Source organism: Cydia strobilella, chromosome 26 (genome assembly GCF_947568885.1).
Source record: "Cydia strobilella chromosome 26, ilCydStro3.1, whole genome shotgun sequence".
Lineage (NCBI taxonomy): Eukaryota > Metazoa > Arthropoda > Insecta > Lepidoptera > Tortricidae > Cydia > Cydia strobilella.
In genome coordinates, this window is record NC_086066.1 from 3,092,478 (window position 1) to 3,119,147 (window position 26,670).

Below are 26,670 nucleotides of genomic sequence, written 5' to 3' on the forward strand. Positions count from 1 at the left end.
ATCCCTCTTTGCTAACAGTTTGTAAACCTTATAACAAAAGGCATAAGGTCGAGTTAATATTGTTGCTGTTTGTACTACGGGTAGGACTGACGGCCTTACGAGGATCTACAAGTATAATAGATTATATGATTTCGGTGGGTAAAGCCCAGAACAACACAATCACCTGATATAAAAATGTATATTGATTGATATAAATATTGACAGTCATACCTTTCTAGCGAATTTGCTAACTTTTTGCATTACAATCTTAGTGTTAGTGATAACTTTATATGATTTCGGTAGGTAATGCCCAGAAAAACACAACCATCTGATATAAAAATGTATATTCATTTATAGAAATATTGACAACCTACCTTTCTTTCTTACCTTTTTTTCTTTTTTGACCTTTCTAGCGAATTTTCGTACCTTTTTGCATTACAATCTCAGTGTTAGTGATAACTTTATATGATTTCGGTGGGTAATGTCCTGAATATCACAATTATCTGATATAAAAATGTATATTAATTTATAGAAATATTGACAAGTCATACCTTTCTAGCGAATTTTCGTACCTTTTTGCATTACAATATCAGTGTTAGTGATAACTTGCGGATCGTTTACCTAATATTATCCGTAATAATCGGGTTGTCATAGGTATGATAAAGAGTCATGGCAATGACAAGGTTTTTAAAAGTGTCTCAGTAACGCATCGTAGGGTAAATCGTCGATTACTGGCCACCTTCCAACTATACATTCAAACTATATATGATGAGTACTTAATTTTATAATAACAATAATCGGCCTTTGCTTAGCAGTGGACACCAAAGTAGGCTAATAAAAAAAACCCGGACAAGTGCGAGTCGGAATCGCCTACCGAGGCTTCCGTACTTTTTAGTACTTGTTGTTATAGCGACCACAAAAATACATTATCTGTGAAAATGTCAACTGTCACGGTTGATGAGATACAGCCTGGTGACAGACAGATGGACAGAGGAGTCTTAGTAATAGGGTCCCGTTTACCCTTTGGGTACGGAACCCTAAAAACATAATAAAATTGCCGAGCTCAACGACCGACACGTTAAAACAAATGTTTTTACAACATTTTCTTACAAACTTATGTCATTCAGCCACTTCATACACAAAAGCAGTTTTAACCGGTCACACCCGCCAGCCATCTTGAATCGTCTGTCAGTTTACTTAGGCGCTTTCAATATTTAAAATGAGCGCTATTTATGAAATTCTACATTACAATTTGAATTTAATTACTAAAACGTTAAGTTTGAGTTTTGAATGGATGATTTTATAATAAATGTTCAAAGTTAAATAACAATGTAACGTTTACGTCTTACAAATAAGTAATATCCGATAAGGTTTTGCGTACTAGTTTAACATCTAGTCAAGGGCATTTGTCATGTTACCTTGATTCGATTCTAATTGGCATGTACGGCCTGCGCACGAGCTCTTATAGGGCCTACCGCAAACACCGAATCTCGCAAATTGCGGGCATCTTTCTCTTTTACTCCAATTATGGCGTAATTAGAGTGACAAAGAAAGATACCCGCAATTTGCGAACTTCGGTGTTCGCAGTAGGCCCTCTGAGTATTTTAACGGCCTGAGTATTTTTAGTAAACGGCCCGCCTGATAAGCAGTCACCTCTTAAGCAGTAGCCTCTTGTAGGTCGGGTCCTTTTGCGCAGGGTCGGGGGTAGGGTTGCTATATGAAAAAATGGAATGGGTATCCTGACATCACCCTTAAAATCCTGACACATTCATACTTTACTCGTAACAGTTTACCTTTTGTGGTATAGTCTGCATCTTCCCAAATGATTTTTACGTCTAAGACCCTCATCTGTTAAACCAAAGCCATTGTTTCTTTTGTGCGAACGATCGGTAGAAGATTTAATCCCCTCCTAAATTGTAGGAGGATATCCCAATATGGGACCGGCAACAAACTCGGCGGGACACATCTTTTCAAAACATATTATACTCAGAATGTCCGGCATCATTCAACACAAAGGTCTCACAGTCTATGTCTCGCTTGCTCCTTTATCAGATGGACTACCGGATCCCAAGCTGGTGGTAGAGAAAAGCCATGTTCCCTGTTAAAGTTTGGATATTTCTTAATCTCAATGGTGTCGCGCAGTATTCTGGGTATGTATCGCTTCTCCTTGGCAAGAACCAGGCTTATCAAACTTTATTGAGTGATTGGCTTTATCCATGACATGCTCACAGACTGCAGACGTAGGTCTAGGTTATTTATTTATTTATTATAAAAATATTTATGACCCAAACACTACGTGACGTATGTTTATAAAGTTTACGAGTATGTGACAGTTAAAGAGATCTATTGTTTCATAAGTTTCCAATGTTTTCATGTTTTTCAATAATATTTACTTGGGAATATACTTGTTGTTCAAATCAAGAACTAGTCATGCGACTGTTTTACCCACCGGATACGATAAAGATCAGTGACAGGTGTGTATTATGATCTTTCTAATTCTAGCGCGACAATAATTTTACCACGGATCTGGGGCCAATTCTGGAACGGTATTAGTCTAATAATATTTGTCTATAAACTGTCAAATCGTTTGGGTTGCCATGACAACACACTAATAATATTAGACAAATATCGCTGACAAGCTAACTTTATCACTAAAAATAGTCGTGAACACGTCGTGAAATTCAAAATTTGTATGGTCCATTGATAAATGGTAAAAAAATTAAAATAATGTGCGTTGACTTGTCTATATAGAAAATATATTCTGATAAATATATACATAAATTATAGTACAAGCACCTTACATACAACAATATAACGTCTCTTTTTGGCCCAGTGGTTGACTGGTAGAGAATGCCTTAAGGCATTAAGTCCACCATTTGTACTTATTTTATGTGCAATAAAGTATAAATAAATAAATAAATAAATAAATAAATATACAAACAAACACTAGATATAATGTAAAATAATTAGATTAAATTATGATATTACAAAATTAAAACTAAAGTTAAAACTAGAAATAAAATAAAAATAATTGACATTCTGATAAATAGTTGACAATCAAAAATTACAAAATAAAAATGTTCCAAAATACAATAATTAATAACCTAACCTAATAAAATTTATTCACATATTCTACACATACACACATATCTTGTCTATTGACTTGTTAAAAAAGTTGAGTAGTTAACCTTTCCCAAAGTGCTGTTTCAACTGTAGGTATATATTACTCGATTTCGCCTAATCACGGTCAACATAAACAAACTACCGCTTAGTCACCGCTCGCGCGCCGGCCTATCTACACACACGTAAATGTAATGCCCAAATTAATTATTACTATTTCAAAGTCGTATTTGAGGTCGATATATAAAAAGACGTAAATAATCCTTTTGTGTGTAAACAGCGTATACAGACAGTAAATAAGATAATATTGTTTGCTAGACGCCTCTTATTTAAGAGAGCGCGCAACCGGCAGCCATTTTACTTTTCTCGCGCTGGCTGAGCTCTAGACGTTTAAAAAAATAAAGGTGTTTTATCCGGGCGTTTTCGGTTGTTTCGAAAGGATATAGTTTATTTTTTAATTGTCCAACATGGGTGTTTTTTCATACGTATACCGCTTATTTGTAATGTATGAGATTGTTAAGTGAATCGCGTAAAACATTTTTTTTAAAGGACTGTGTTTTGAAAAACTTTGTTTTAGACTTTTGACCGTTTTCAAATCGATTTCGGGTTGGAAATTGTGTTAAATATTTTAAACTTAATTGCTCTATTGCAATTTAAAGACTATTGTGAATTATATAGACTTTTAAGAAGCCTTAAAGCTTCGTAATAAAAGTGTTTAGTCAAAAAACTCAAGGGTTGTTTTCACCGAAGTTACCAAAAAGCCTACATATGACATACTTCCTGAAACAACGTACTTTGAAGAGTAGAAAGGTGCATACTTCTGAATGTACATGCCGCTTGTGCTGCGCTCTGCGTCGCCCAAGAGTAAGCTGCGACTCTCTTACCAAGGTCCCAGTGGCCGTTCTCAAACGATACAACTATTGTCTCTGGACTTTCAAGTATAGACAATACCACGACCCCTGTGACTTTCCCGTAAGGGCGCCACAGATAAGAAAATGAGACAAAGGAAAGTCATGTCTCTATTTGCAAAGGTATTAAGAGATACGCCTGATTGTAAAGCTAATATTTGATCATGACGTCACAGAAATTTCCCTAAATCTATAACAAAAGAGAGTTAGAAAATGATTTCTATGGATGTTTTGTGTTTCTAAAGAAAAGATTATCATAATCCTTGTACTGATAACGATATAGATTGGATCGAAAATATTGAGTTGTATTAGTTGTGTGTGTGAAATATACGAGTGAACAGCTTTAAAGGATGTCTGACTGTTGTTTTGTTAAGTGACAGTGTAGAAATAGTTAATAATTGAAGTGATAATCAGAGATTACGATGAATCTGTCTGTGTCTCCGTTCGCGTACGGCGCGCCGTACCTGCCGCCATTTTTGCCGAGTCACCTGTTATACCCTGACCCCGCTGAATACTTAAATTCTTACTACAAATTATATGATGGTAAGTTTTCATACAAACAAACAAATGTGACGTATCCACTTATAGTCTGGCAAACAATTTGTCTGTAGAAAAACTATTTTTTTACTGCAAATCGAACCTTGGCGCGGTTGTTTTTCAAATTTCCCGCCGATTTCTACTGACAAAATTAATTTGCCTGACTACGACTGTATTATTATAATGATTAAAAAAATATCCAGATCGAATCGAGTCAAGTTTTTTTGCTTCTAGCTTTAATTTTGAACATCAGGCTCATTAGCACGTCTCGCCGCTCGAGTCAGTCGACATTTGGTGCGCACACCATTTACACGAAACACAAGACACAAAGGGGAAAAAATAAATTAAAAACTTATAAAAAATAAATCAAATTGCCCTAAATCGTGATAGAGTACAACCAGGGACCGGACAACCCTTTCCGCGATAAAACCCTTTCAATGGGCGACACTTAAACACGGCTAACACATTGAAAGACTTTCCCTTTTGAACTGCAAGCCCATTCATACCCTTACGTTTGACTAACCCTTACCGAAAAGCTAACCAAAAATAAGGCTAGCTCTTAATAAGGGTTACCCTTATCTTTAAGCGCTTTTTATAAAGGTTTCCCTTTGCGTGAAAGAGACAGGATTAGTATATATCTACGGTAGTGTATGAAAAGGAAAGAAAATACGTGCCTAGTCAAAGAACGCCGCCGTCGCCGCCGACGATTGCTCGGATTCGAAGTAATGTGTGCTTTATCAACAAGGTAGACGACTTAAATTAGCACGCTTATATGCTAAAAGGGAAGCCCTTTATAAGGCTAACCCTTATAAGCAATATGCAAGGTGTTGGTGAGCGGATGATAAGGGTTTTGTAAGGGTATTTGGGCTACCGATTACTCAAATGTGGTAGCTTTATATAAGGGTTTTTAAAAGCAAAACAAAGGGTTTCGTCTGGCAAAGGGTATGGTGAGTTAAGCCTTATGCAATACCCTTATAAAACCCCGATAAGGGATAGCGGGCCGGTCCCTGAGTACAACCCGGTCACAATATCTGTGCACCTCGCTGGAATGTGGCGCCTCTCCCGCTTCCCCTGTCACCTCTCCGCGCACTCCCCGGTGCGACAGTACGGTTAGCATCTTCGTTGCCGCTACACCTCCACATTTCTCGAAAAAACTTTTTTTCACACCGTACCCAGACCGCCGATATGACGTCACGAGGTCAGGTACACAGATATTGTGACCGGGTTGTAGAGTGCAGCTATCTATGAGTGCATACTAAGGCAGCCGTCTCTAGGAGCAAAAAGAATTAAAAAGACATAGAGTGCTCACTCTATACATCGGTTTTGTTACCGATAAGACTTATTTTCGTAGTTCACATCATGCGTCAAGTAACGGAACTATCAGTACTGCTACTCGACACTAGATGTCACATGTGTCGCGATTGACGAAAAGTGTATTGCTCAACAATATAACTGGCAGACGAAGTTGAAAATAGAGTTCCGGTTAATCCGGTTATATTAGCTGAAAATCGTTGAGCGTTAGATTTTCCATTTGCCGGGACATCTATTGTCGAGTAGCAGTACTGATAGTTCCGCTACATGACGCTAGATGTAGACTATGTCTTCTTAATTCTCTTTGTCTAGAAGGCAGTTCCACTTCCTTTGCGATCATGAGTTGGTAGGCGGATCTGTGGTCTGGTGTAAGATTTGACAGTTTATGAACATAGCTCGGTTTTTCGGGGGCAAAACGTACTAGTGCTAGTGATTATTTAAATATCGACTCAAGTGTTATCGATAGCAAGCAATTAAATAACATAATAACAAATGTGACTCATCCTTGGAGTAAAAAATAATAATTAGGAGCGTTGGTTCTTTCATTACTTATTTGCTAACCTCTTTCATTTATTCTTATTGAAACTGTAAATTTCCGACATCCAGTGGCGTAGCTTGGCGTAGGCGAATGGGGCCCTCGCCCACGGCCTCGCACTTAGAGGGGCCTCGCAAAGATAACCTATTTATTTTGGGAATACACATTGAAAAGGGCCTCGCAGATGTGGTTTCGCCTACGGCTAGAAAAGTACACGATACGCCACTGACATTTATTTAGAGTTATTCTGACAATAATTAACACATTAATCACATAGAATAATAATTCAGTTCATTTTATTGTAAAAACCGGCCAAGTGCGAGTCGAACTCGCGCACCGAGGGTTCCGTACTTTTTAGTATTTGTTGTTATAACGGCAACACATCATCAACGGAAATACATCATCTGTGAAAATTTCAACTGTCTAGCTATCACGGTTCATGAGATACAGCCTGGTGACAGACAGACAGACGGACAGCGGAGTCTTAGTAATAGGGTCCCGTTTTTACCCTTTGGGTACGGAACCCTAAGAACGATTATAATATTTATAATCCTTAAAAATTACATAACGCTGCTGTTTTACTGCTAAGAAATTATCGTCCAGGAAATGTCAAAATTTTCAGGCTGAGGCTTTTGTCAGGTATTTGTGTCTTCTTTTTCTTTTAAACTTTTTAATTTAAAATTAAAAAAAAACCTACTCTACCTATATGCCAGAAAAAATCTTTTTTATGCCAAAAATTCCTTACATCATTTTGGGAAAGAACTGATACATATGGTGGTTTTAGGAGCCGCTTCCGAGACGGATATATTCACCTAAAATGAGTAAACACAAAAAAAAATATGTTTGTGTCATATGTCATACGTAATGTGAAAATTACCGAGTCGATATCGATGGAAGACCTCTTCCACCTGGCACCTGTCAATCGATGTGATATTGTGGCGCGGTCGAAAATGACAGATATAAATACATAATCACTGATGTGATAATGATAAAGGATCTAGGCGGAACAAGTGACCTTTGCAAGGACTTTGCAATAACAAGTGAAAGTTATCATAAATGTTTGCTATGAAAATATGAATTCAAGAAACTGTTTATAATACTAGAAACTTCATAACTCCCTGGGGAAAACTTTTTCTATAGTTCCCGCTAGGCCTGCGTGCAATTCCACATTTACCGAGCGAGTGTGATGAAAAGTAATGAAATATATGCATTCGTATTTGTATATTAAAGTAATTATATGAAAACGAAACCACAGGCAGAAGACAGTTATCTTATATTTGTGTGAATCATCTTTTAGAACACTTAATTTCGTGTCTCTAGACTCCCTAGCAAAGAAAAATTGATTTTTCAAAAACCATGTTGTTTTTTTGACTTTTTTGTTTACACGGGCATTATTAGATACATAGGTATTAATTTAACACATTAAAATAACAACTTGATCAAATAAAAGTTACATTTTGTACTGTAACGCTGCAATAAAAAGTTTTCTCCCATACAATATTATGTACGTATAGTTGCGCGCTCTCGGAAGGGTTTCCACGGAAGACCAGCGTCGAGATCCGTAACTGGTATCTTGACATTAAGCTGAGTGGAGACCCTTTCAGTGACGCTTATTAATAATAAATTGTTCTGTTGTCTATGTAATACCTAAATTTAAGCGTTTTCTGAATAAATCTCTTCTATTCTATTCTATACAAAAATCAGGTACACACCATTTTTGTATTTTTCTGCTGCGTTACCGTGCAAAATGTAATTTTTATCTGATCAAGTTGGTAATTTTAATGTGTTATTCAAATACTTATGTATTTAATAATGCCCGTGGCAACAAAAAAGTAAAAAAAAAACAACATTGTTTTTGAAAAATCGATTTTTAGGGTTCCGTACCCATAGGGTAAAAACGGGACCCTATTACTAAGACTCCGCTGTCCGTTTGCCCGTCTGTCCGTCTGTCTGTCACCAGGCTGTATCTCATGAACCGTGATAGCTAGACAGTTGAAATTTTCACAGATGATGTATTTCTGTTGCCGCTATAAAAGCAAATACTAAAAAGTACGGAACCCTCGGTGCGCGAGTCCGACTCGCACTTGGCCGGTTTTTCTTTGCTAGGGAGTCTAAAACACGAAATCAGTGTTCTAAAAATGGATTCACCCATTTACGCCTAGTCATTGTCCTCTCAATGACACTTATAAAGGTATCACGTGATTTTAACGAACTAGTCATACAAGCAAAACGCTCAAATTTGCTTACTATCTCCCTTATCTAGGTTTGTTCTGTATTAACACTCGTAATCGTGACGTATTTGCTGCCCCATTTGTGCTAGTCATTCGATGTCAGCATATTTTTTATCAGTGTAACGATTATATGACCAAAAATCACCATTTCTTAAATTCCAACGTTATTTGTAAACATTTAAGGTTGAGATTTGAATAGTCAAAAGTCACGCACACATGCGAACGCGCGTATATGCGAATGACATGACTTTTATATTGTGCATAACAAAATTAAGATAGTGAGCATTAGTATGCTGCAAAAGTGGATTTTTGAACACTTATTGAGGAAGGAGTTGACTTGTGAGTTTTTTTTATCAAAATTTATCTGCTGATTTTATCTCATTTTATTCTGCCATCTTCATAGCGTAATCACGTAATTGTCACACCAGGCGGCCAAGGTGCCGACCGCTTGCGCTTCGCTATCGAATCGCTTTGTGTCTCTCTATCACTCTTCCATATTAGTGTGACAGTGACAGTTGCGTTTCGTTCGCTACGGAGCGTTAGCGATTGGCATGTTGTCTACGGGGCCTGGGTAGCCAACATGCCAATCGCTTACGCTCCGTAGCGAACGAAACGCAACTGTCACTGTCACACTAATATGGAAGAGTGATAGATAGACACAAAGCGTTTCGTTATCGTAGCGCAAGCGATTGTCACCTTGGCTAGGCACCATGGTGTCCCTTCGGCAACCTAAATCAAAGGAATTGCGCAGGCACTTGTTTTTACGAATGCAACTACTATCTTTCCTTCAAACCAAAGATCTTCAAACCGAGAGAGGAAACTAGGCTTCATTTGGATTAGTCCGGTTCGGTACTTTATCGGTATTCGGTACCGGTCCGGTTCGGTTCGGTCTGGTTCGATATTTTTGGAAATAATCGCTCAGAAAATCATCCGCCTATTGTTAATAATTAAATTGATTACATTGTGGTACGAGAATTAGTTAAGTTTTTATATGAATTACATCATTGTAAATGTGTTGACGTGAGACTTACGCAGCGTACTACGTAGCGCGAAGCGAAGCGATGCGGCGCGGAGTCAATCAATCCTTTGATACTTATAGAAGTGTCCTACGTGAGCTATCTCGTTGCGAATGCGAACGCGGCGTGCCCGCCGCGCCGCTTCGCTTTGCGTTCGCGAGTTGTTCGCTTGTCGCAGCGTTCATAAGTACATTTTGTAATCATTTTTAGGGTTCCGTTATTGCTAAGACTCCGCTGTCCGTCTGCCGGTCCGTCTGTCTGTCACAGTTGAAATTTTCACAAATTATGTATTTCCGTTGCCGATATAACAACAAACAAAGTGACAAAATGGCTTCAACAAAATTGTTTCTACAGCCTTAAATATTTTGATTTTGATTATAATGCAAATTAATTATTGAATGAATATTTCTATTATTATATGTGATTCAAAATTTGACATTCTACTAATTGAAGTATATAATGTTACTTTATTTTACAATAATAGTCTTTCTGGAATTCTGATAATTGACATGTGTGTAATAATATCATCTCCTTAGGTACTTAAAATATTTGTCATTTAGTTTAGTCTAAGCCTTCTCTGCATGCTTTGTTAAGCAGAATGTATTGGACATCTTTATATTGTAAGAACTTGTTTTGTGTACATTCTTGCAAATGAATAAATGATTTAATGATTAAAACACTAAAAAGTCCGGGACCCTTGGTGGGCGAGTCCGGCTCGCACTTGTCCGGTTTGTTCCGATTTTCCGCGATATTACTGAATAATATAAGTCGAAATTTGTGTTGTTCCAGGCATGTACACGATGCGGATGCTGGACGGGGCCGCGGGCGGCCATCACGCGCCGCACAACCATTCGCACATGATGATAGCGGGTCAGTACCTCAGTACCTCCTTATCGACAGACATCGGATTTTGTGCGGCATTACACTAATATTATAAACAGAAGGAGTAGAAAAAAGAGTTACGGTTAATCCGGTAATAATATGTGACGTTTTCAAGTAAAAGGTACCACATTGTCGCTTACCATATGGACGAAATTTGCTAGTATCTTTATACGAATAACCTGTCAGAGCGCCCTCATGGCAAGCGACAAAAAAGGTACCTTTTGCTTGAAAACGACACATATTAGCTAAAAACCGTTGAACATTAGACTTTCCGTTTGCCGCGATATCTATTGCCAAGTAGCAGTACTGATAGTTCCGCTACTTGACGCTAGATGTAGACTACGAAAATAATAGTCTTATTGTTAACAAAACCGATGTATGGAGTGAGCACTCTATGTATTTTTAATTATCTGGTAAAACTTACAAGTGTATCTTAGGCCTCAGAATCAAGCCAAATCTGTTGAGGCCTGACATTATAAACGACGTATTCTCATGCAGAGTTAACTTGGTCCGACTACATGTTATTAAACTTCGTTGTGTATATACCTAATGTATTTCGTGTGTCTGAATACTGTTCACTAAAAATTTCCTAGTCAAATTTTTTTTCTCTAATTTTTTATACAACTGTCATACATTTTAGAGCGAGACTCAGCGTCCGATAGCGCCGTCTCATCCATGGGCTCGGAGCGCGTGCCATCTCTTTCTGACGGGGAGTGGTGCGATGGCAGCGACTCTGCGCAGGAGTTCCATAGGTAAGAGCGAGAAAGATAGACTCGGCATCCGATAGCGCCGTCTCATCCATATGATATGACACTGGGCTACCACGCGCAAACGTTTTTAGGGTTCCGTACCCAAAGGGTACAAACGGGACTCTATTACTAAGACTTCGCTGTCCGTCCGTTTGTCTGTCCGTCTGTCATCAGGCTGGACGAGTATCTTATGAACCGTGATAGCTAGACAGTTGCAATTTTCACAGATGATGTATTTCTGTTGCCGCTATAACAACAAATACTAAAAACAGAATAAAATTAATATTTAAGTAGGGCTCACATACAACAAACGTGATTTTTTTGCCGTTTATTGCGTAATGGCACGGAAGCCTTCGTGCGCGAGTAAAACTCGCACTTGGCCGGTTTTTTTGGTATCCTTTATGTGTTTCGTAAATTGTGCAACAAACTAATTAATATTTAAGTGGGGCTCCCATACAACAAACGTGATTTTTTGCCGTTTATTGCGTAATGGCACGGAAGCCTTCGTGCGCGAGTCTGACTCGCACTTGGCCGGTTTTTGTGGCAACAATATCCTTTAAGACTTAATACGTAATTTGTGCAACAAACTAAGTATTATTTTAATTTCAGCTCAAAGTTCCGGCCTTATGATGGCACGTACGGGCGCGAGCGCTCGCACCAACCACAGAAGAAACACCACATGTTCGGCAAACGGTGCTTCCAGGTACGGATATACGGTGGCTAACAAGCGTACGGACTAGTAACGTCATCTGACAGTGGACGCTTACTAATGCAGTTTAATAAAGGCACGTTACCACAGAGTTGAAATGTCAAAAACCAAGGTCATGACTAACAGCACAAAACGTAGGATTGAGATAAAAGGAGAACACATCGCATATGTCCAAGAATACCTTTATCTTGGCCAAATAGTCTCTTTCCAGGCGCGACAGGACAAAGAAGTCCAAAGACGCACCGAAAACGCCTGGAAGAGCTATTGGTCAATGAAACACCTGATGAAGGGAGACCTACCTCTGTCACTCAAGCGTAGGCTTATGGACATGTGCGTACTTCCAGTTCTCACCTACGGTGCTCAGACCTGGTCCTTGACGGAAGCTCAGAAGTCCAAACTCGGGGTTTGCCAGAGAGCTATGGAGCGCAGCATATTAGGTGTAAAATTAAGAGATCGAGTCCGAAACACCACGCTACGCTCTAAGACTCAAATAATAGACGTAGCTCGGAAAGCGGCCAAGTTGAAATGGGACTGGGCTGGTCATGTCTGCCGAATGCCGGATGACTTGTGGGCCAAGTTAACCACGGAGTGGGAGCCCCACGAGTCTAACCGGGGATCCGGCAGACCTCGTCGGCGATGGCGGGATAACTTGGACTCCTTCTTGACAGGCTGGCCGGATATAGCATTAAACAGAGACCAGTGGAAAAAGAGGGGGGAGGCCTTTGCCCAGCAGTGGGACACAGTGGGCTCTGAATAAAAAACCACAGTTGAAAATACTGGGATAGGGTCGCTATACCTGTCGTGTCAAATGATTAACCGGATGACAGTTCGTTCAGATCTCTTTTACTTGGGCTTAACAGGGAATATTACGCAAAACTCTGCGTAGAGGGCGTCACTAGCACAATCACAGGGCTTACCTCGAAACACGAAAATCGGAAGTCCGGTTTCTGCCTCTCTATCACTTGCATTTTCGATCGATAGAGAGGCAGATAACAAAATTTCGATTTTCGTAAACAAACCGCCTTGATGCATCACTGTCATAGTGAAAACTAGTCAAAAAACAGTTTAAGGCATAGTATATAAGTGACTCTATGTTTTAGGATGTGCACTAGTGCTGCACTCTGGCGGCGGAACATTGCAGTAATACATATTTAATTATACGAACGGGTCTACCGCAAATACCGCGATTTAATTTCATTGTTTTTACCTTAAATTGTTTAACGGGTAGTGGCAATTTCCGTGTCTACCCTGAACATTTTTACAAACTAATTTCGGGTAGTTTAGTGTTTACTTAGATCTCTATTGACATTTTGTTGGGACGTCAGTCTTTCCGTGACCACAGCTGGTGCAACTCAGCTGAAACGTCGGAATTTAAGGTAAATATAATGAAATTAACTCGCGGTATTCGCGGTAGACCCGTTTTTATAATTAAAGATGTGTTCAAAACGCGAGAGTTTAAAGTGTTATATTGCAGTAATATTCCCTATTTAAAAAAATATTAAAGAAATATGTTTTTACCGTATTTTTACTACTTAATAGGTATGTTATTTTCTAAATTTGTCGTTTGCCATAAGGACGCTTTGACAGGTTATTCGTTTATACGAATAACACACACACACACACACACACACACACACACACACACACACACACACACACACACACACACACACACACACACACACACACACACACACGTACACACACACACACACACACACACACAAGCAAATCTCGTCCTTATGGTAAGCGCATCTTTGCAAAAACTTATTACTAATGCTATTTTTGTTTACAGGAACAAAACCAACCAGCGCCATCTATGGAGACACTCACCCCGCGGCCGGCGGTCGTCAAGTACGAATGCCCAGAGCAGGCGTACGCGCACGAAAATATGCATATGCACAACGGTAAGTCTGCCTTCTGAAGAGTATATCGCTTTTCACTTCTTTTCTAAAAAATATTTTTTTTTAAGTGAAATATATTTATTTAACTAAAATAAATTACAGAAAAAATTAAGAAAAAACTAAAAGATACTTAAACAATAAACAAATTACAAACTAAATAATAATACTAAATAATACTAAAGTAAAAATAAACTTAAAAATACTTACATAAAAGGCCCTTCTAAATTTTGCCCCCTAGGCAAGGTGCCCATCACGCAGGCGGCATTCCCGCGCTGGATTGCTATAGCCAATCTTTGCGCGAGAAAGCCGCCCGCGCGAGGGTCACCTGTGGCCTCCCTCAGGCGTTTGCTAAGCGCTTTGTGGAGCCCCCGTGCCCCCTTACCCCAAGGGCCTAGTGTCTCGACGTGTCATTTTCTAAAAATGATATGTTTAGGAAGAATTACTTAATCAAAATGTGACGTATTTTAGAATTACTATTTTTTTTACAAGTGGTCGTTCATTAATAGGGAATATTACGCGAAACTCTGTGCAGGGGGCGCCACTACCACAATCTGAGGGTCTATAGCGAAACAAGAAAATCGAAATTTCGTTATCTGACATGTCTGTCACTCTTGCATATTCGAGCGATAAAGAGGCAGATCGAAATTTCGGATTCGCATTTCCCGGTAGGTCCTCTGTAAGCAAACCGCCTTGATGCATCAATGTCATATTTTATTATCTCTGAAAACTTGTCAAATACATGTTAAAGGTACAGTATGTATGTATGTAGTTACTCTATGGTTTACTAAAAAGGCTAGTGCTGCACTCTGGTGGCAGAACATTGCAGTAATATCCTCTATTACATCACACAACATATAGATTTTTAGGGCATTCTCAGCTCCGTTCGGCTCAGCATTGCTCCGAGCAATTATTAGGGTTGGCACAACTTGAAGTCCCTTGCGTGTACGACCACAGATAATGACTTGAATTATGACAACCCTAAATAGATATGCAACTATGCAAGATGGATGTCAAAACATAAATACATTAATACAAAGAAAAATACAACAATACAATTTTACAACAATAAAATTAAAGTAAGTTTCAATCGAATAATGCAATTCAATACAATTTAAATTCAAATTCAGGTAAATCACATTTTAAGTTTTGTCCCTATTCACCCCAGCCATCCCTATTCACCCCGGTTGACGGTACCAAAAATGTAATTTTTGCCATTTTTCGCAGTGGAGTTCGGCGCGCGGCAGTTGACGCACGCGCACCCCGCGCCGGCGCCCGCGCCGCTGCCCGCCGTGGCGCCCGTCTTAGACCTCAACTCTGCGCACTCCAGCCATGCTTTATTACAGGTACAGATAAGATATTCGGCTACTATCCGGTATCCGGCCCTTATTTTTATATCCGGCCGGATACTGCATAGTAACTTTGCTTGATTTCGGAGTAAACAAATTAGATTTAAGAAAAAGTCGCGGTCATAATCGTGCTCATTTCTTCTTCTTCCTCGCGTTGTCCCGGCATTTTGCCACGGCTCATGGGAGCCTGGGGTCCTAAGAATTCACGTAGGCACTAGTTTTTACGAAAGCGACTGCCATCTGACCTTCCAACCCAGAGGGGGAACTAGGCCTTGTTAGGATTAGTCTGGTTTCCACACGATGTTTTTCCTTCACCGAAAAGCGACTGGTAAATATCAAATGATATTTTGTACATAAGTTCCTAAAAACTCATTGGTACGAACCGGGTTTTGAACCCGCGACCTCCGGATTGCAAGTCGCACGCTCATACCGCTAAGCCACCAGCGCTTCGAGTATGCCTAAACTAACTTAAACAAAGTGTGGACTGTTGTATAAACGTCCATATTTGACGACCCTGCCTGAGAAGCCGATGATCCTGGGTTCGAATCCCAGTAAGGGCATTTATTTGTGTGATGAGCACAGGTATTTGTTCCTGAGTCATGGGTGTTTTTTATCTATATAAATATGTATATCGTCGCCTAGCACCCATAGTACAAGCTTTGCTTAGTTTGGGGCTAGATTGATCTGTGTAAGATGTCCCCCCCCCCCCCTAATATTCATTAGATATATTTTGATTGAACAGAACGGACTGGGGCCCGGGCCGGCGCGGTATGCGCACGCGCCGCCGGAGCGCGTGCGCCACAACCACACCTACTCCGCGCCCGGCCTCGCGCCCGAGCGGCCCGCGCTCAGGGACAAACGAGGTAATATTACCACATAGTGACACCGTCAACCGGGGTGAATAGGGATGGCTGGGTTGGGTTAAATAGGGACGAAACTACAGGTAATTTTACTTATTTCTTAAAAAATACTCACACAAATACTATACACATATACTATTGTTATGATTATGTACAGCTACTAGGTACTACAAGTTTGCACTATTTATCATTACTTTTTAATTGTACCTCGATATGTGAATCAGGAAACTATAGGTCTATAAAAAATCAATTTGTAGCTATTAGCTAAGTTGCTCATGTTTATTTTAAGACTGTTTGTTTCTCAATAAAAAAAATGTATCATATAAAACCTACGATTATTTTCAATCGAATATTTACGATCGAATATATCGAATAATTACATTTTAAGTTTTGTCCTTATTCACCCCAGCCATCCCTATTCACCCCGGTTGACGGTACTTAAAAGATAGAAGAAGATAGTTATAACTTTCTAATTGATAAGATGTAGTAACAAAATCTGGACCATGATATAAAAAAAAAGAGATAGGATCACTACGACAAAATTGTGATTTCATAACGTACCTAAATATTTCTTCGTGTTTACATGCGAAACACACTGTAAATGTCTCAAATCAGATAAATAAGTGTGTGTGCGTGCGAAATCGGCTTGCCATGAAGTCACAGTTTTGACTTAGCGACCATACCTTTTATCAGTCAACTCTATGCCTATGTCATCTTACGAACCTACTACCTAAGACTTATGGACCTCGGTTCACTCGCTCAAGGACTCTGTTTAAAAGTTTCTTATCATGCGAGCATAGCAAGTCTAATTGTAGGCGACTAATAATAAAGACTACTGAAAAAAAGAACACAAACAAAATTATACGTAGATTTTTTTAAATTGTTTTTAAAACGATGGTCCTGTGTGTGTATCCTACTCCTAATACTCCATACAGTGTGCAAAAAGTTAATGGACCCTGGAGGGAAAGGGCCTTCAAACCTGTCATCTGTGAAAATTTCAAAAATAAAAGAATGTTTAAGCCACTTTCCCTCCAGGGCTCATTATTTTTTTCCGGGATACCGCCGTTTAGCCAAAATATTTTTCCCCAAATTTCACTTCCCAACAAACTTATGGCATCAGTTTAATTTCCCAAATGAAATTTAGCAAGTTTTTTACTTCGCAACCATTTCATTTCCCAACCCCATACTTGCGAAATGAAAATGACGTACTAGGTTGGGTTAGATTAGGTTGGATTATGAAGTATCGGAGGTCTACAATCGAGTTCCCGAAACCCCGTCAACAAAGCGCGCGGCGGAACACCCCAGGGGGTTTAGTCCGTGGGAGTCGGACATACCCAATAGGCCTCTCCCGGGCCAGTGGGATCCATAAAGGATTCCCCCTGGGTCATAAAAAAAAAAAAAAAAAAAAGTGGATTATGAAAATTTGCGAAATGAAATTTTGCCAAATGATAATTTGCGTAAAATAGTTTGGGAAGTAATACTTTGGGAAACGATTTTTGGCAATACATTAGTAAACCATTTTTTCCACACTGTATATTGAATATGTGTGTTGGTTTCCAGTTCGTCGTCTGACGGACGGCAGCGTGTCGGACGGCGGGTCGTGCGCCGGCGCCGGCCACCTGTCGCGCGACGAGAAGCGCGCCAAGGCGCTCGGTATGTATGGTATACTTCACACCAATACACTACGGTACCCTCAACCGGGGCGAATAGGGTTGGCTGGGGTGAATACTGTCCAGACTCCAGGCGGACAATAAGAACACCAGCAATACATGACAGATTTTATTACTAGGTTCACAATTTGAATTAAAGTTACGAAAATATAAAAATTGGCTCTGAGCGACATGCGCGTGCGTCAGACTGGACTCGGCGACTGGCCGCCTGACCGGTGGCCGATCGCCCGCGCTCTTCTCGCCTCGTGTGCTGCGTCCCGCTCTCGCATCCACTCGCGGCCGGCGGGCGCTCGTACAAATACTGACTAAACTTAAAATTTGATTTACCTGTCAATTTCTTAAAAAATACCCACACAAATTGCATTATTTGATTGAAAATGTTGTCGGGGAAGAGCGGGATCTCCTGTCACAGGTATATTATACTTACTAGGAGCCTCCATTAACTGTATTGTCAAAACTAAATATTTACCTAAATAAATAATTTTTCATTTTCATTTTTAAAATAATCGTAGGTTTTGTATGATACAATTAGTGTTAATATTTTTTAAGAAATTGTCAGGTAAATCACCTTTTAAATTTTGTCCCTATTCACCCCAGCCATCCCTATTCACCCCGATTGACGGTATACTAACTTTCAATAATAACTTGCTTTACAAATTATATAAACTACTTAATTGTTATCAAGCAGAAACGTCTGCGAGCGATAACATTGCTTTATGGCTTCGTAATGAAATATGTCATCTCGCTTCTAGTTTCTAACCTAAAATATTCCCCACAGGCATCCCCATGGAGGTTCACGACATAATCAACCTGCCGATGGACGAGTTCAACGAGCGCTTGTCCAAACACGACCTGAGCGAAGCGCAGTTGTCGCTTATACGTGACATCCGACGCCGAGGCAAAAATAAGGTAAGAAAAATAGCGACGTAACTCAAAATGAGACCATACTCAACGAGTGGTTGTCAAAACACGACTTGAGCAAAGCGCAGTTGTCACTTATACGTGACATCCGACGCCGAGGCAAAAATAAGGTAAGGGCAAAGAGAATTAAGTAGGCAGAGTGCTCACTCCATACATCAGTTTTGTTTACCATAACGACTATTATTTTCGTTGTCGACATCTAGCGTCAAGTAGCGGAATTATCAGTACGACGACGACGAGTACGTCTCCCAAATGAATAAACTGGATATTTTTTAAATATATCTTGTCTGTCGAGCTTCTTAGACATATTTAACTCGCTAGGTGGCGTTGTAATACTGTGTTTTTTAGGGTTTTAGGGGTATTCCGTTCTCCTCTGTCCGTCTATATGTCACCAGGCTGTATCTCATGAACCGTGATAGCTAGACAGTTGAAATTTTGATGATGTATTTCTGTTGCCGCTATAACAACAAATACTAAAAGTACGGAACCCTCGGTGCACGAGTCCGACTCGCACTTGGCCGGTTTTTTTAGTTATTGAGCAAATGACCAAACAGTTTCTATCTGTCGACAGGTGGCTGCCCAAAACTGCCGCAAGCGCAAACTGGACCAGATCACGTCGCTGGCTGACGAGGTGCGCACCATGCGCGACCGCAAGGTGCGCACGCAGCGCGACCATCATACGCTCACGGCTGAGAGGCAGCGCGTGAAGGAACGCTTCGCGGCGCTCTACAGGCACGTGTTCCAAGTGAGTATACAAACTGGACCAGATCACACGCTGGTCGACGAGGTGCGCACGCAGCGCGACCATCATACGCTCACGGCTGAGAGGCAGCGCGTGAAGGAACGCTTCGCGGCGCTCTACAGGCACGTGTTCCAAGTGAGTATACAAACTGGACCAGATCACACGCTGGTCGACGAGGTGCGCACGCAGCGCGACCATCATACGCTCACGGCTGAGAGGCAGCGCGTGAAGGAACGCTTCGCGGCGCTCTACAGGCACGTGTTCCAAGTGAGTATACAAACTGGACCAGATCACACGCTGGTCGACGAGGTGCGCACCATGCGCGACCATCATACGCTCACGGCTGAGAGGCAGCGCGTGAAGGTACGCTTCGCGGCGCTCTACAGGCACGTGTTCCAAGTGAGTATACAAACTGGACCAGATCACACGCTGGTCGACGAGGTGCGCACCATGCGCGACCATCATACGCTCACGGCTGAGAGGCAGCGCGTGAAGGAACGCTTCGCGACGCTCTACAGGCACGTGTTCCAAGTGAGTATACAAACTGGACCAGATCACACGCTGGTCGACGAGGTGCGCACCATGCGCGACCATCATACGCTCACGGCTGAGAGGCAGCGCGTGAAGGAACGCTTCGCGGCGCTCTACAGGCACGTGTTCCAAGTGAGTATACAAACTGGACCAGATCACACGCTGGTCGACGAGGTGCGCACCATGCGCGACCATCATACGCTCACGGCTGAGAGGCAGCGCGTGAAGGAACGCTTCGCGGCGCTCTACAGGCACGTGTTCCAAGTGAGTATACGAACTGGACCAGATCACACGCTGGTCGACGAGGTGCGCACCATGCGCGACCATCATACGCTCACGACTGAGAGGCAGTCTAAGTGCCAGTTGCACCATCCGCACTTGACAGACTGATCAACGTCACTTTCCATACAATAAAATTTAGCGAACTCATTAACGATGACAAACAGTTGGTGCAATGCAACTGACCCTTAATCATATTAAGGCGGTTCCCTGAGCCAGAAGGCGAAAAATCTCCTTATATGGTCATGTTTTTCTAAGAGGCGTTGATATTCGTAGACGTGGAAAAAATATATGTAGTTCTTGACTATATTATCTTTAACAACATAGCTTCCGATACACGAATTATGACACTTCGCTCGATACAATTAATTCCCAAAGTAACCTCTAACTCGGACTTTTAATCCTACTTTACTCGGCTATTTATTATGTGATACTTTAAACAAAAAAGAAGAAAAAACAATCTTAACATAAATAGTAATTTCATAGCTTTAGAATTTCGATGTTGTAAGGTAACGTTTTTAAAATAAATAAAAACCGGCAAAATTCGAACAAAATTGACACTTGGCGCGTATGTTCTTTCCCGTTCTTTCTTGCGAAATGTGACAAAGACAGCGGCAAACCGATGGAACGGCTTTAAACAGAGTATACGATTAATTTTGTATTAAGCAGAAACACACTAGCATCTAAATAATGGGTGTTTCCTTTCAGAATCTCCGCGACGCTGAGGGCAGGCAGCTGTCTTCGGCGCAGTACTCGCTGCAGCAGGCCGCCGACGGGAACGTCGTGCTAGTGCCCAAGATGCAGCACGGTCAGTATACAATCAATTTCAAAACCGGCCAAGTGCGAGTCGGACTCGCGCACGAAGGGTTCCGTACTATTACGCAAAAAACGGCAAAAAAAATCACGTTTGTTGTATGGGAGCCCCACTTAAATATTTATATTATTCTGTTTTTAGTATTTGTTGTTATAGCGGCAACAGAAATATAAATACATCATCTGTGAAAATTTCAACTGTCTAGCTATCACGGTTAATGAGATACAGCCTGGTGACAGACGGACAGCCAGACAGACAGCGGAGTCTTAGTAATAGGGTCCCGTTTTTACCCTTTGGGTACGGAAATCTAAAAATTGAGAAATTACTGCCTTGGATCAGACTTGAAATCTCGGCCTCTGGATACTCCAGCGCTCTGCCAACTGAGCCACCAATACCTCGTTTAGAGCCAGCGAATCTTTCCACTATATGGGTCTAGGGGGCCCTAGCGACATCTACCGTAACAGCGTTACACTTCTTTTAACGGCCACCGGAGCACAGAATAAGTAATAGTATTATCATACAGAACGGCCACGCACCGCCCCGCCCCGACTCGAATTACCTCGCCCCGCGACAACAAATTGACGGCCGTTTGCCGGTCGCTCAGTACTATTTTTAAGGCCGTTCCATCGGTTTGCCGCTGTCTCTGTCACATTTCGCAAGAAAGAACGGGAAAGATCATGCGCGCCAGGTGTCAATTTTGATCGAATTTTGTTGATTTTTATTTATTTTAAAAACGTTACCCTACAATATCGAAATTCGAAAGCTATGATATTATTATTTAAGTTAAGATTGTTTTTTCTTCTTTTTTTATTTATAGTATCACATAATAAATAACCGAGTAAAGTTGGATTAAAAGTCCGAGTTAGAGGTTACTTTGGGAATTAATTGTATCGAGCGAAGTGTCATAATTCGTGTATCGGAAGCTATGATATTAAAGATAATATAGTCAAGAACTACATATATTTTTTCCACGTCTACGAATATCAACGCCTCTTAGGAAAACATGATCATATAAGGAGATTTTTCGCTCTCTGGCTCAGGGAATCGCCTTAAGCAACTTACTCACACTATGACGCATGCCGCGTGTACAGACGTGCCGTTCACACATGAAACGCAAGTGATTTTTGATGTAGCGTGTCCGCCCTGTGACCGGAGTTCCAAGTCATATTGTAAATTCACCAGTTACGATGTGCTAAATAATTTTCTGTAACTGTAAATTAATTTTCAACAAGCAGAAACGTCTACGAACGATGATATTAAGCTTGAACTATCAGTACTGCTACTCGACAATAGATGTCACTGCAAACGGAAAGTCTGCTCAACGATTTTTAGCTAATATAACCGGTTTAACCAGAACTCTATTTTCGACTCCTTCTGCTTATAATATTAGTTATAAATTGTTGAGCAATACAATTATCGTCAGTCGCGACACATGTGACATCTAGTGTCGAGTAGCAGTACTGATAGTTCCGCTACTTAACGCTAGATGTAGACTACGAGAATAATAGTCTTTTTCATAATCATAATCATTTATTTAGCTTCAGACAACAATGGTCCACAATGGTACAAATTAAACATTACAATTAAAATAGGTTATAAAATAAACTTAAAATTACATAAATTTAAAAAAAATTACACTATGTCCACGCATGTAGGGGTCGACGAGAAGATCTTGGGGTCGTAGATGAGGTGAGCTAAATGACGCTCGTAGTCCAATACATGCACGTATAATATAACTTGGTGATACATAGGTGTTATGAGCCAGCGAATCTTTCCACCATATGGGTCTAGGGGGCCCTAGCGACATCTACCGTAACAGGTTACACTTCTTTTAACGGCCACCGGAGCACAGAATAAGTAAAAGTATTATCATACAGAACGGCCACGCACCGCCCCGCCCCGACTCGAATTACCTCGCCCCGCGACACCAGATTGACGGCCGTTTGCCGGCCGCTCAGTACTATTTTTAAGCAACTTACTCACACTATGACGCATGCCGCGTGTACAGACGTGCCGTTCACACATGAAACGCAAGTGATTTTTGATGTATAGCGTGTCCGCCCTGTGACCGGAGTTCCAAGTCATATTGTAAATTCACCAGTTACGATGTGCTAAATAATTTTCTGTAACTGTAAATTAATTTTCAACAAGCAGAAACGTCTACGAACGATGATATTAAGCTTGAACTATCAGTACTGCTACTCGACAATAGATGTCGATGCAAACGGAAAGTGCTCAACGATTTTTAGCTAATATAACCGGTTTAACCGGAACTCTATTTTCGACTCCTTCTGCTTATAATATTAGTTATAAATTGTTGAGCAATACAATTTTCGTCAGTCGCGACACATGTGACATCTAGTGTCGAGTAGCAGTACTGATAGTTCCGCTACTTAACGCTAGATGTAGACTACGAGAATAATAGTCTTTTTCATAATCGCAAAGATAGATATAACTCCGTAATAGATGGATACAGTCTAAGGAAAAAACGTGCCTCGAAAATAGAGAAAATTTGATTCTCGATTAGGTGGCGCCACTAGTTTTGGCCTACTCTCGTATAGAGGGCGTTGACGGTTTCGTTTGTTATTTATAATTTTAACGCATATCAGTGAAAGAACATGGGTCAAAATCATATAAAAATAATTAATGCAAATAAAAAATCATTTATCCATGTTTAAATACATTTTATCGTATTTTTATAAATCTTAATTTTTAGTTTTAAAGTATGTCGATAGATGGCAGTGAATTTACAGTGGTTACAAAAATTTATTATGACAGTACCGCTCTGTCTTATTATATCCTCTTTGATAATCGTAATCATTCATAATCATTTATTTAGCTTCAGACAACAATGGTCCACAATGGTACAAATTAAACATTACAATGAAAATAGTAGTAGTAGTTATAAATAAACTTTAAATTACATAAATTTAAAAAAAAAATCACACTGTCCACGCATGTAGGGGTGGACGAGAAGATCTTGGGGTCGTGGATGAGGTGAGCTAAATGACGCTCGTAGTCCAGTACATGCACGTATAATATAACTTGGTGATACAGAGGTGTTATAATATCACGGTAAGCGGACGGGCTCGTCCGTCCGTCGCAAGATTGCTGAGAGAATGGCCGATGCCGGCCCCGCCGCCCCGCGCCCCGCACCATGCATTGCGTCGGCGACGGCTCCCGAAGATGCCCGAACAAAGACGAGGCGTTAACACACTAAATTATATATGTACAGTCACCATCAGATATATCGGAGCGGCCAAGGTGCTCACAAATATCTGAGCACGCCTCTATTGTCAAGGCGTTAGAGTGCTTGTTCAGATATTTTTGAGCACCTTGGCCGCTCCGATATATATGATGGCGACTGTACAATCATTTACTTGCTGGAGCCCGTACATGAACACTTACACAGTGACTCATATATGGGCAATCCAGCCGGTCTGCGATCATGGCCAGGACGCTGATGATGGAGCATGGCATGGAGGATGGCAGGAGGAGGATGGCTTTTTGGTAACAAAACTGATGTATGGAGTGAGCACTCTATATTTTCTTAATTATCTCTGTCCTAAGTAAGTTTTTGTACCGTATCTAACAAAATACCTTGTCCACAGACCATCCGATGAACCGGTCCTCGGAAGACGACATGGACCGCAAGAAGCACTACGAGTGACAGTTGAGCTGGTAGCAGACAGACAGATGGACAGACACTGATACGCGTAACAGCTACGCGTACACGTTCATAATGAGTTAACAGCGTTCATACGTTTCGCGTTAAATAATGACTGACGCATTCGAAAATGTAAAAAAAATACGTATTTTGTATCGTGTCACCATTATAGGTACCAAATTATGAAATATAATAAATACATGCGAACTAAATAACGCTTTCCTAAAACATTAGGATAAAAACTATTACTGCTAACTCCCAGTGGATTAATATGAAATATTTTGATTAACTAACAAACTGTAGTTAGTCATAGATATAAGACGCATTGTATTTGAACCAGCAAACAACTATGTGACGTTTTCAAGCAAAAGGTACCACATTGTCGCTTATTATTATAAGTACGAAAATTGCTTGTATCCTTATACGAAAAACCTGTCACAGCGTCCTTATGACAAGCGACAATGTCGTACCTATGGATGGTATAGAAAAGGATGCCAATCTCTTATGGCAGAATTGTTGCAAAAGTGACCGCTTTCAGCTTTAAATAATACTTCCTAATCTCTCCGGTGGCGCTAGTTAGGGTCTGGGACATGAGTATAACATGAACCAACAAATAACCCGACCAATTTACGTAGGTTGTTTTTGGTAGTATTTCGGTGTATGGTGGCGCCGCCTAATTACTGTATTTTGATGGACACTTTTCATACATAGAGATTTGGCTCCTTTATATAGTCTCCATGGTCGTACCATTTTGCTTGAAAACGACACATATACAGAATGTGTGTCTGTCGAGTCGCGTGTGGTACTGTCATTATACTCAAAAAGGAATATAGGAAAAAAACACGAAATATTGAGATGAAAGAACACGACTCAATAAAAGTTACTTTTCTACTCAATATTTCGTTTTTCTGTCCTGTTTGGAAAAAACTGTCCAATTGACAGTTTTATTTTATACCTGGATCTGGATATAAGTTTAACAAAAGTACTAACATCTGAATATAGCCAATAAATGAAAAAAATATTATATGAAGATAATTAATAACAACCTTATTCAAATATCGACCTTACGATTTAAGCGAAAAGGTTGAATGTCACGTTGGCTACTGAATTTGTATTAACTTTCGTATAAACATAAAGAACAACAGAATTCATAACCAAAATGAAGAGCAGTTATCAAGGGATCTACAAAATATGTATTTAATTATTTTTCTCAAAAATGGACGGCAAAGTCGACGTTGCCGGTTAAAAAGTAGGTCGCGAAGTGCATAGTTTATGGTCAGTCAAAAAATTAAAAAGTTAAAAACATTGCAGTCTCGATTTCGGGACTGCAATGTTGCATACAAATTCCATTATTTGTCGAGTTTCAAACTTTTTAAAAGTTGAAGTGGCCATATCAAATGAAGGCATAGGTCCATTAAACAGCCAAACAGATGATCAGTACTTATTATTATAATGTTGGTACCGCGACTATTTAGGTGTCTCAAATAGGTTGGCGTATTTTCAGCAGAAAAATACACTTCCATTTTTAATTAAAAAAATAAAACGGCGGCAAAGCAAATCTTTTTACTTTTTTCTGTGAAAATATGTACATAACAATGTTGCTTCTGTAAAATATTTCTATTATATTTGCATTTATTGCGCCATTTTTGAGAAAAGCACTATATATGACTCGGCTGGAAGGCTACTTGCTGGCTTCGGATTCAATTAAACGGACTCCCAAGGTCGTCCGTTTAAAACGAATCCTCAGCCAGCAAGTAGCTACTTCCGAGCCTCGACAATAATGTACTATTGTCTCATGTACGATTTTTATAAATCACTTGTAAAAGTTAAGTGAAAAAAATCTCTTGATAAGTTTTTTCTTGAATGAAATTTTAAGTATTTAGTGTCCGACACTAAATAATATGTAAACGTGAACAACTGAAGATAACTTTAACAATGTCAGTATGCCTCTTACTCTCA

The 26,670-nt window shown here is 40.2% G+C and overlaps 1 protein-coding gene across 3 annotated transcripts in view; it reads left to right on the top strand.

Moving 5' to 3' along the window:
- The window catches only part of LOC134753392 (segmentation protein cap'n'collar-like), a 169,695-nt gene extending 144,540 nt beyond the window's left edge, over positions 1 to 25,155 (top strand). Inside the window, exons 12-22 of one of the 3 annotated variants that reach the window (XM_063689281.1) lie at positions 10,427 to 10,507; positions 11,160 to 11,271; positions 11,878 to 11,971; positions 13,773 to 13,884; positions 15,106 to 15,224; positions 15,970 to 16,090; positions 17,648 to 17,740; positions 18,536 to 18,666; positions 19,250 to 19,687; positions 20,939 to 21,038; positions 24,656 to 25,155. In XM_063689281.1, the coding sequence (XP_063545351.1) occupies positions 10,427 to 10,507; positions 11,160 to 11,271; positions 11,878 to 11,971; positions 13,773 to 13,884; positions 15,106 to 15,224; positions 15,970 to 16,090; positions 17,648 to 17,740; positions 18,536 to 18,666; positions 19,250 to 19,687; positions 20,939 to 21,038; positions 24,656 to 24,714 (1,460 nt within the window). In that variant the 3' untranslated portion in view covers positions 24,715 to 25,155. The remainder of the gene's footprint in view (positions 1 to 10,426; positions 10,508 to 11,159; positions 11,272 to 11,877; positions 11,972 to 13,772; positions 13,885 to 15,105; positions 15,225 to 15,969; positions 16,091 to 17,647; positions 17,741 to 18,535; positions 18,667 to 19,249; positions 19,688 to 20,938; positions 21,039 to 24,655) is intronic. The other 2 variants (XM_063689279.1, XM_063689280.1) reach the window with 2 other exon arrangements.
- The last annotated feature ends 1,515 nt before the right edge of the window (positions 25,156 to 26,670 follow it).